This window comes from Sinohyriopsis cumingii, chromosome 10 (assembly GCF_028554795.1).
Source record: "Sinohyriopsis cumingii isolate HCF-2022 chromosome 10, ASM2855479v2, whole genome shotgun sequence".
NCBI lineage: Eukaryota > Metazoa > Mollusca > Bivalvia > Unionida > Unionidae > Sinohyriopsis > Sinohyriopsis cumingii.
In genome coordinates, this window is record NC_142970.1 from 93,008,816 (window position 1) to 93,020,850 (window position 12,035).

The window sequence follows — 12,035 nt, forward strand, 5'->3', positions numbered from 1 at the left end:
TTTTATGGATGTAATAAATATGGAATATAACTTTAGTTTCTTTAAATACAAGAATTATTTTTGGTTGAGGGTTAGAAGATATTAGACAGCAAGGTTTGCCAGTCTGTCTTGACATTTTTTGCCCTGAGTTGTATTAGCCTTAATATACAGCTATTGATCAATATAAGGAGCATACATAAATTAATACTATTATAGCCATCTTTATTCCAAGCAAGTTTCATGTTAAAATATTTGCATACCGGAACAAGTGGTCATGTAGAAATAACTTATTTTACTGATTTTATGGGTGTGGGGGTGCAACTTACATGGGATTGACTAATCAGTGAGTATAAATGGTAATTATACAAATTATGCAATATATAAATTAAAATAATTTTGTTTTTGCTTTGTTGGATTTTAGTTTCTCTATATCTGGTGCATGAGGTTCATTATCTTAGATCAATAGAGGACATGCTACAGTTCTATGATTGCATTGCCTCTGCAGTTTTCCTCCATTCATAGTCTGTTGTTCCAATATGGATGATACTACACCAGGTGGAGCTTTTCTGTGTGAGATCTTCCCAAGAGTCAGGATCAATGTTGAAGTGTTTCAAGGATGACTTGAAGGAGTATTTGTTCTTCTTACTACCCAGAGACCTCTTTCCCTCCTGCAGCTCACTGTACAGGTCTTCTTTGGTAGTTTGGTAATTGCTCATTTGACATCCTGGTGATATGGCCTGTCCATCCTAACTGTGATTTCCTCAGCAGAGTGTAGATTCTTGGAATGCCCGCCTTGGTGAGATCCTCATTGTCTAGGATCCTGTCTTGCATCTTATTTGCTACAGTTTCCACAGGCAGACCATATAAAAAAAATGGTTCAGCTTCTTGGCATGGCATCTTTACAGCGTCAAGATTTCACCGTTGCAACATGTTGGCTTTGTAGACCTTAAGTTTTGGTTGTAGACTGATGCCTCTCCACTCCCACACATTTGCACATAGTCTGTCAAAGGCCATACTTCCTTTAGCAATTCTGGCATTTATTTCATGTTCACTGCATGTGACAGTGTGCTGCCGAGATAGGTGAACTTGTCCACTGCCACAAGGGTTTGTCTATTTACTGTGATGGTATAAGGCTTTCCATGTCCATTTTTTTAATGCTGATCGTGAAATCAAAATTGTCACAAGATTAAAAAAAAAATGGTTCATACTGTATTTCACTTCAGACTCAGATTTGGCATTCAGGGAACAGCTGTCAGCAAATAGGATATCACGATCAGTCACTTCCTGTAACTTCATCTTTGCCTGTATTCTCCTCAGATTGAAGAGCTTGCTGTCAGTCATAATGTTGATCCCGGTGTCAAGGAACTTATCAATAAACATGGGGCCAATACACAGCCCAGTAGCAAAGAATACAAGCATTGGCCTTCAGGGTAAATTGTATATGTTGGGGCAGGGGGTTACTCAGTTTTAGGTTGGTTATTATACCTGCTATTAGTTAACTTCCTTAGATATTGTTCCCTGTTTGGTAGTGCATTGTACTGGAAAAAAACATTGAAAATGCCTTTAAAAGGAAATCATCAGAATAAATCTGAAAGTTTCAGATGTTAATATAAATTCTTCTGTGATATTTAAAGAGTAAAACGTTTGGAAAGTATTATAATTACTTAGAGCAGTGTGTTTTTGTTAGTAGAAAAGGGCCTGGAATAGTAATAACTCTATAGTAGCATTTTTACAGGTCAGCTTATGTAAATTATATTACTTCAACTCTCCAAGCCATCCATATTCTCATAACTTTCTATATAACCATTTCAGACATGTTTACGGCACCCAGATTGCGAATCAGCAAGGCAAAATAGACGTGGCTTGTTCATCCAGATGCGACAATCATTAGACCTTGTCCACCATGTTGTCACAGATGGATGCTACCAGCCTGTTTCCAATGGCAATGGGTCACCTATGTTCAATGGGGATTCTGGGATAGTATTAGCACCTCATCACATGACTGCTAGTCGGGCTATTAAAGATTTTGATGTAAGTATATGATTGGTATCATTCGTATTAATAGGTTGTTTTAGACCTCATCCACCATAGTTTCGTGAATGTTTTCATTGGCATTGGGTTCTTTGGGGATTTTTGGATAGCACCTCATAACACAAAACTGCCAGGCAGGCTATTTTAAGAGTATGACTTGTGTCATTTGTTTTAAAGAGAGTAGACTTGAGTGTCATTTTGTCTTTTCCTTGCAGTACAAAGATTAGAATTTTTTATTTTTAAGTTTGCAAAAGCTGTTTCATAAATTGCAAAGTGAGAATTTGTAATCTTTCTGATATGCATACATGGGCTTGTGATGCTAGTTGGGGAACTCCATTCTTCAGATGTTAATATTGTTGTATGTTTCTTCAAATTTATGGGAACATTGAGATTTAATTAGTTGTATTGATCTTATTTGTTTAATGAAGAGGAAGACAGAAAAAAGTAAACAATATGTTGTTGCTTTGAACTTTACAAAAGTTGAGGCGCAGTCACCACAATTGCCTTAAATTATGTTTAACCAGAAATACAATTAAAAAAAGTATTTCATATGCCTGTTTAATCAGAAATGCATGCAAAGTGTTTTATATGCCTGTGTAATCAGAAATGCATAAAGTGTTTTATATGCCTGTGTAATCAGAAATGCATAAAAAATGTTTTATTTGCCCATGTCATCAGAAATGCATAAAAGTGATTGATATACATGTGCAATCCGAAATGCATAAAAATATTTCATATGCCTGTGTAATCAGAAATGCAGAAAAAGTGTTTTATATGCCATTGTAATCTGAAATGCATTAAAAAGTGTTTCATGTGTGTAATCAGAAATGCATAAAAGGGTCTCCTATGCCTGTGCAATTAGAAATGCATAAAAGTGTTTTATATGCCTGTGTAATTGGAAATGCATAAAAAAGTATTTCATATGCCTGTATAATCAGAAATGCAGAAAATGTGTTTTATATGCCAGTGTAATCAGAAATGCATAAAAAAGTGTTTCATATGTGTGTAATCAGAAATGTTTAAAAATGTTTTATATGCCTGTGCAGTTAGAAATGCATAAAGGTGTTTTATATGCCTGTGTAATTGGAAATGCATAAAAAAGTGTTTCATATGTCAGTGTAATCAAAAATGCATAAAAAACATTTCATATCCCAGTGTAATCACAAATGCATAAAAGTGTTTTATATGCCAGTATATTCAGAAATCATAAAAAGTGTTTCATATGCAGTATAATCAGACGTGCATTAAAAAAGTGTTTCATATGCCAGTGTAATCAAAAATGCATAAAATAATGTTTTGTATGACGGTGTAATGAGAAATGCATAATAAGTGTTTTATATGCTTGTGGTGTGATTATATTATTTGTGAATCAGTGGTAGTGTATATGTGTTTATATGTCTGAGGTGTATGAACCTTTCCTCGACAACCCACTCCTACATCATTGTGGAATAACAAAGATGCCAATTTCCTCGACAACCCACTCCCACATCATTGTGGAATAACAAAGATGCCAATTTCCATGACTAACCACTCACACATTGTGGAATAACAAAGATGCCAATTTCCTCAACAACTCACTCCCACATCATTGTGGAATAACAAAGATGCCAATTTCCTCGACAACCCACTCACACATCATTGTGGAATAACAAAGATGCCAATTTCCTTGACAACCCACTCCCACATCATTGTGAAATAACAAAGATGCCAATTTCCTTGACAACCCACTCCCACATCATTGTGGAATAACAAATATGCCAGTGTCCTCCGCAGCCCACTCCCACATCATTGTGGAATAACAAAGATGCCAATTTCCTCGACAACCCACACATCATTGTGAAATAACAAAGATGCTAATTTCCTTGACAACCCACTCCCACATCATTGTGGAATAAAAAAAATGCCAATTTCCTTGACAACCCACTCGCACAACATTGTGGAATAACAAAGATGCCAATTTTAAGCTTGCATATTTTAGTAATGTTGGTGACAGGTTCGTTGTGTGTGTGTGTGTGTTTGTGTGTGTGTGTACATGTGTGTGCACATATAGACAAAACTGAAAGAATGACAGACATGAAAGGGATCAGTAATGTAGATAATATATTGTGTTATCCAATTATGCTGGGCATTTCTGTCTTGCAAAATTTATAATATGATTTCAGCTGTAAATTAATACTATTTTATTAGTTTAAAAGAAAATTAAATGTGAAGAACTTAAGCTATTTCTTATGAAGCAGCATGATATCTGAAAGAATATGCATGCAGCATAGTTTTACCTATGTATGTATGTATGAGCTCTTGAATTGTCATGGGTTTCTGTCAGATATGACTTCACAAAAATTAGTGGCACCAAATTTTCACATTTAGACTTTTTGCCATTAGTAACTACAGAAAGGCAAATGAATGAGTAAAATATAAAAAATTGTATTGTTAAAAATTTGATAATTAAAAAAGGGAAATGTCCATTTTAATGTGTCAACCCAGTCATTTACATTCATGATGAAATGCATAACCTAAAAGTCCCTTCTTACAGTTTTAATAAATTGCGTAACCTGAAAGGCCCCTCTCACAATTTTGATCAAATGCATAAACCTTAAAGTCCCTTCTCAAAGTTTGTTTTGATAAAAATATGCTTTGGAAGAAGGAGATTCGTAGGTGCTGCAGTTGATCAGGTAACATTCAGTATTGATGTGGTTTACAGAATTTTTCATCAAAAATCAAATAATATAATGCGATATAAAATATTGATTGATAGAATGTGGTATAAAATGTCAAGTAATAGAACATGCCATAAAATGTTGATGACTATGTTTTGTAATAGAATGTAGAAGAAAACACTAATGAATATGTTGAGAAATAGACCATGGCATAAACTAATAGCATGTGTCATAAATATTGATGAATAGAATGTATACCACTTATATTGTAAAATTTAGAGAACAGCTTTCATAAATCTTCTGTTGCAGGATCAGGTTGAATTAACACGGGTCACGCTAATTAATGCCAGTGTTGCAGACAAACTACAGTGTGCCTTGGAAACTGTGATAGAGAACTCCCAAGAGTTCACAGACTCTGCCTACACTTCCCACGAACATCGTGAGAAAATTATAGAGCTAACAGAAAAACTTGGGCATACAACTCAAGTTCTAATGCAGAAGGGATCTAGTCATGTAAGCTTTTGTTTTATTATAGACGCATAATCCCATAGTAGTCCTGTATTCCCTTTTCTGTTTCTCATCAGTTATCTGCCCATACTTAATTTCTTGTAAACATTATAGCTTTGCCACCCAATCATATACAGCTAGTCATGTAATTCAGTTTGAATCATTTTAGCATTTGGAGTTGTATAGGGTCGTCTGCTATTGTTGTTAAATTTATGCTGTACATTGACTTTATTGATTTTAGAATATAAGAACACATCAAGGAGATTTACATTTCAAATTACCCGTTTAAAAGAAAGAGTTTTTGTTCTTTTTTTTCTACTCTATCACTTAAATATGAGATCATACATTGGAATACTTCATGAAAGTGATTTGAAATCAGTTACTTTTATCCAACCAATCAGATTGGTCCAACATTTTTAATCAAAATGGCTTACAGTGGAGTAATGTAACCAGATTGTATTTTTTGCTCACCTGGCAGAAGAACAATGTGAGCTTACATTACGGTCTTTGTCCATCGTGACTTCCTCACCAAAATGGATGAGCCACTTATTCATAAAACTGTAGGGATGTTTCTTGGGACTTGTTGAGGTATGTACAGGGTTGCTTCCTTAGCAGTGGTTTGGTTTCCATTGCAGTCATATGAAAAAACTTATTGGCTATTTCTCCAGAACAACTGAGCCAGGTTTGAACAGATGTAGCAGAAATGTTTCTCAGGACATGCTGAAACAAAATTTGTTGTTGGCACTAATAATGATTGACCAACAAGGAAACAATTTTTAAACTGGACCAAGTGACCATTGAATTAATCTTTTCAGTGAGTCCTGTATTGATTGTCCATCAAAGAAACTTTAACTAGTGACCTTTGAATTTTACTTAGTTAAGGTGTTTATTGAACAGTTTCATTGTATTGAAAAATCAAAAACGATTTTTTTGTAGTGATATTTGAGATATTCAGTGACTGATGTCTGGTTGCTTAGAGTATATGGTGGTCAAAACCTTTGATTTGCTGGATGTGGCACGCATATAATGTGATTTTGAGATCTGTGATATGTTCATTTATCTGCATCTTTAAAATATTTGCAGTTGGAAATGAATGGTTACTCTGTATGTTTAAGTTTTGATTTTAAAAATATAATCTCAAGATGTAATATTGTGAATTTACTGTTTTTGGACTCCTTTCTTTTGGCATAGTGTCCATTATCTTGTACTAAATATAATTTATGTTGCTAATAATAGTAATAAAATGTATGTTGTTGCTAAAAGTATATAGGTCTAAGGTATATTTCTGAAATTTCTTCAGTTATAATAGTTATCTCCCTTGGATATTGTTGTACTGACAGTAATATTTGAAACAATTGTAGAATATACTCTTAAAAGAAAATCAGATAATGTTTCAAATGTTAATGTAAATTTGCAAGTGTTTTATAATTAGGACAAGGAAGCTTCAAATAATGTTACAAAGCAGTCTTTTTATAATATGAACAAAGACCATGAGATTAATATTAACAAAGACCATGAATCCCAGTATGTCTGGAGTTATGTTCTTCCATCTGATCTGATGTCAGTTAATATCACTCCAAGCCACCAGTGTTTTCAATACTTTGATTATGTACATTACAAGTTTCATAGATTTTATGGCTTCAAAAAACTCTGAATTTAAGAACATGAGTAAAAATGATCCTTGTCACATTCAACCAGACCTCTCATTAGGCTTCACCAATTTAAGGACACTGTGTATGATGATCCTTGTCACATTCTGTCAGACTTCTCTTTATGCTTTGGGAATTTAAGGACACTAGGTATGATGATCCTTGTCACATTCTGTCAGACTTCTCATTTGGCTATGTGAATTTATGGACACTAGGTATGATGATCCTTGTCACATTCTGTCAGACTTCTCCTTATGCTTTGTGAATTTAAGGACACTAGGTACGATGATCCTTGTCACATTCTGTCAGACTTCTCATTTGGCTATGTGAATTTATGGACACTAGATATCATGATCCTTGTCACATTCTGTCAGACTTCTTGTTAGGCTTTGCGAATTTAAGGACACTAGATATGATGACCCATGTCACATTCTGTCAGACTTCTCTTTAAGATTCATAAGTTTAAGTACACAACTACTGTCACATTGGAAATTGACTTTGTAGTTTTACTTATACAAAGTTTTAGTGATGCACCTTCTATGAATGACATTGAGCAATGAAACATTTAACCAGACCTTTGTATGGTGGAGAGTACACAGAGTCACATAAAAAGTCGGGTCTAATGAAATTAGGATGATTCTTTATGTAGAAATGATAGGACCACTTCTTCAGTCCCCAAATTCACCGTAACTATATAAATAATTTGACCACTTGTTCAGTCCCCAAATTTATAAAAGCATAAATAGGGTTTTGTTTTGTTGGTTTTATCAGTACTTTGAATACATTACTCACTATATCATACTGAGGAAATTGGAGCTAAGTTCCTGACCCAAGGACACACAAAGACAAATGACCTTGACCGAACTGTGGGGGTATTGACCCCATGACCCTTAAATTACAAGTCTGATGCTCTACCAGTGGAGCTATCATGGCTTTCCACAAAATCATTGCTTCCCATAAAATAATGCAAGCTGTTACTGTCAAAATTATGCAAACTGCTACTGTCAAGTGTATGTGTGCTTTTGATTTTTAATGTAACTTTAAGAATGTTTCAGTCCTATCACTACGATGTATGCATTGTGGCAGTTTATAGTGATGTCTGGCCCTAAGGTATCATGCCTCATGACATGTAGCATGATGTCCCACCCAGTCACATTGTCCTGACACCAGGCTGACCAGTCCTAACACTAACCTCTTAATGTCAAGTGCCATTTTTTGTAAGTCTTTGGTATGACTGGGCCAGGGTTCAGACCTGCAACCTCCTGCATCAGAGGTGGATGCTCTCACCACTGAGGTCACCAGAGCTAATGTCAAAATCATATAAACTGCTACCCACAAAATCATCGTAATTGCTACCTTAAAATCATGCAAACTGCTAACCACAAAAATACATGAATTCACAGTTGTAACAAAACTTTGTTATCAGTATATTGTTTGAAGTAGACTGAATTGTCTGTTCTTTTTTATTTCAGTCTCAAAGGGACTCTACATCGAGTCAAGAATTAGAAACTGCAGTATTAAAAACACTTGAAGTGTCTAAAAATCTGAGGAAACAGGTAAAACTATGTAAATATAAGGGAACAAGAATGAGATGAAAAGGATAGTAAAATTAAATATCAAATGCCACATGTAATTCCAAACTGAACATGTAGTGCCAAATCAGGGTAGACAGATTTTGAAAATCCTTGGTTGCCCATGGGCAGTGTGCTTGGAAAATCTGATTACCCTGCAGGTTTTTCTGGTTACCTGGCAGATTATTGCAGTTTGGTGTAATCAAAAGTATTCAAGAACTTTTGTCATAAATACATTTTTTGGACCTAAAATGTATCCATATTTTATGTTTATCTGAGTATACATCATTATGGATCACATTATTGTTAATCCAGTACTGTTTATCTTAATCGTGATTAAAACCAGTGTTAAATAAATGCAATTAGCTGGAGAATCAGGTGTTCCCAAGTTGACTTAACAAGGATAAGAGAGGGAAGAAGCAAAACTAAGAGAAATGTCTATTACACAATACAAACAGCTATATCTGATATGAATATTTGCTACAGTGTACAGTAATACCTCGTGTATTCGTGTTTCTGGATTCGCGAATTCACGGATTCACGAAATTTTCATTGGTACCCTCTACATACATGTTTTCTTTATTTTATTGAATTGTACCTTCATTATATGACTTCTGTGACATATGAAGTTTACCTAGTTTACCTTCCTGACAATGACAATGAAAACGTCAGTCATTAAGTTTACAGTCCCATTCGTTACTTGGTTTTACCTTACTGTGAGTGCAAAAGAAAACGGCAGCCAATGAATTAGTATAGGGGTAATATTAGTGTACATGTACCGTACTGTAAATGCGCTAGTGTGGCAAATACCCATTAGGCTATACTGTACTCTATTTTTTCGTCAACCGTTTATTTCTCTGTTTAAGGTTAATGTATTAAGCTAACTTTTAAATGAAATTAAAGTGCTTTGGGAGCATGATTTGGGTCATATTTAGGGTTTGAACCCTAGAAATAAGCATTTATTAGCATTTTTAGTGACTCGTACCAAACATTCGCGATTCCTCCTGATCCGCGACTGGTTCTGGAACCTAACCTCGCAAATGTTCAAGGTATTACTGTATTAACATTAGCGAAAATACATGAAAAGCAGCAAAATGAATGTCTACTGTGAATTTAGACAATTGCTTTTTTATTGGTGTTTTCGGGGAACAAAATATGGAGTTGAGGAAAGCCGTGACTGTCAATTTAATTTTGTGTCAGATCTAAACCTTTCTTTTGCTGAATCTTGAAAGCAAACTCAAAATTAGAGAAAGGTTTTCCAGCTTTTGTCACCCCATATGCGGTGCTGAAAAGACATTCAGACCTTTTCTTTTGATCTACGCTGAAATTTAAAAATTCTTGAGCAATTGGGGTTTTGTTGATGGGGGAGGGTATGTTAGATTGACAAACAATAACCATTCAGATGCATGTAGTATGCTATTTGCTTGTTTCTTGTGCTATCAGTGGGTCAGTTTAAAAAATGGGACATGGCTTTAAATAAGGTATTTGAAAGATATTTTTATTAAGGGTGTGTCATACATTCTAAATGAAACATAGGTAACTTTTCATCATAGTCAACCTGGCATGGTCAAGTATTTTTCCAGTGATTCTGTACAGTCTGAAAATGTTTTTATTATCACAGTTTGCATCCTTTTTGGACTTAATATGTTTGAGGTCCTGCAGTGTAACTTGTAGACAAATTATCTTTGGTTGTGTCTTGCCCTCTCTGGGAAATCCATATATAAACAAACTCGGTCATCAGTCTAGAACATGTGGTATGCCAAAACAATTGATGCTTAGTTTTAGTTGTTGTTGAGAATGGAGAAACTTTTTCATTTGCAGAGATCAAACATAGACTGGTAATTCTTATAATGCATGCTAAATTTTCCAATTTCGAGTAACATTATACATCATCCGTCTCTCACTATCGATCAAATTCTGTTTGCGTCAATGCACTTTCATAACTCCTTTTGAATGATTTAAGGATTAAAAAAGCGCACTTTCTTCCATTTTAGACACAACAAATATTGAAGGTCTGATGGGCAAATGTAGCTAACATATAACAGGTCCAAAAAAAATATTACTCCTGAGTCTCTGACCATCATAATGTTCAGGCCCTGAAACATGATTGTATATGAGTACAAATAGGGTTCAATGGCAAACAATATACACCCTGATTTGAGATCATATAATGCACCTGTTTTCCAGTTTTTTAACATTGTACCTCTTAGATTTTAAGAAAAAAAGATTTTCAATAATTATGCTATTGCATCAATTTGAAAATTTTGTACATTGTTAATTTGAAAACTTTCTACAGTGAAAATTTCATTGTATATACTTTATACAGACTCTGAATCGATAGCAGTGTATCACAGAACATTTTGTTTATTTTTGTAACTAATTATTATCACACATGAATTAGTGTGTTTTAATATGGTTTGTTTCAGAACTTTATCAGTGATGACCTAATATCTCCACTTACAAATGTAAACTTTAATTAGTGTGATGTTTTACCCCAACCCCTTGTATTATACATGTATTTATAAGTCTGTAAGTGGAGCCAGGTAAGCTTTGTTTTTCCAAGTGCCTAAGTTGGCTAATCCTCTTACGTAACCCAGTCTTTGTTTGAGCTCTTGAGTGGAAATCTGGCGGGAATCTTTGTACATGGGAACACGTGACGTAGACAACTTCAAAGAGCCGGAAGCCGACAATGGTAGGCTGGACAGTACATGGGGACACACAGACTGACATTTTTATGATTGACAGTTCGATCAAATGACCAGAGTCCGTCGCCATCCAATCGGGATGCGTTGTAGGTGGGACTTGATTCGAGAAACTGGCGTAAGACTGGTACAAGCCTGAAATTCGTCAGTTGGTGTTTAAGAGTCGCAGTGACACACACTCCGTTAGCCATTCGTAAAAATTGGCGGAATTTAGGAAATTCATGAAATAGCTTCGATCAGGTAAGTTTGATGTTACGTTGATTCTGCTTGATACGACTGCTGTTAATTGAAGAGAATTTGTCGTATGTATACATTTTACTTGTATTGAAGTATGAATAGTTAATTATGACCTTAATATTTTGCATTTTTTTCATGACTTTAGCTAGTACTTTTGTTTACGATTGATTACGATGTTGATTCGTTGCATCATTATTCATAATGTTACTATGTACACCTTATTTTGTGAGGCGAAAATGTTCTCTTCTTTCGCTAGTAATATGTGTGCATATTATTTCGTGGATTATTACGTTTACGCCCTTTTGAAAGGACGATTTGTATTTGTGAAGAATTGTATTGCTCGTTAGCCGCTATAAGAATTAATATTGTAATTCTTTGCGTAGTTATATTTTGGTAGACAAGAAATTTGTTTACGTAATGATAGATTTTGCCATTGAGTAACGGATTGCCGTTTATCACCATTTGAATGTGAATATTGTGGATTTGGTACGGTTGTGTAGGAAATATATAAATATATATAAATATATAGATAGTCATATTACTAATCGTAGTAATATTTTAGTACAATCATATTTGAAATATTTTGTATGTATATACTGATAGGGCTCAGTATGTAGATATTTGAATCCTTTGTGTGATTGTGTTATGGCGCCATTTTTGTAAGCGGCGGAAGTGTATGGGAATTTCGATGTGTGCGCATGC

General features: G+C 34.7%; 1 protein-coding gene across 2 annotated transcripts in view; it reads left to right on the top strand.

Annotated features, from left to right (window-relative positions):
- LOC149790593 (alpha-catulin-like) overlaps positions 1 to 12,035 on the top strand; it is a 153,409-nt gene that overhangs the window by 87,872 nt on the left and 53,502 nt on the right. For both annotated transcript variants that reach the window (XM_089972694.1, XM_089972695.1), the window contains exons 6-8: positions 1,792 to 2,010; positions 4,977 to 5,180; positions 8,296 to 8,379. In XM_089972694.1, the coding sequence (XP_089828820.1) occupies positions 1,792 to 2,010; positions 4,977 to 5,180; positions 8,296 to 8,379 (507 nt within the window). The remainder of the gene's footprint in view (positions 1 to 1,791; positions 2,011 to 4,976; positions 5,181 to 8,295; positions 8,380 to 12,035) is intronic.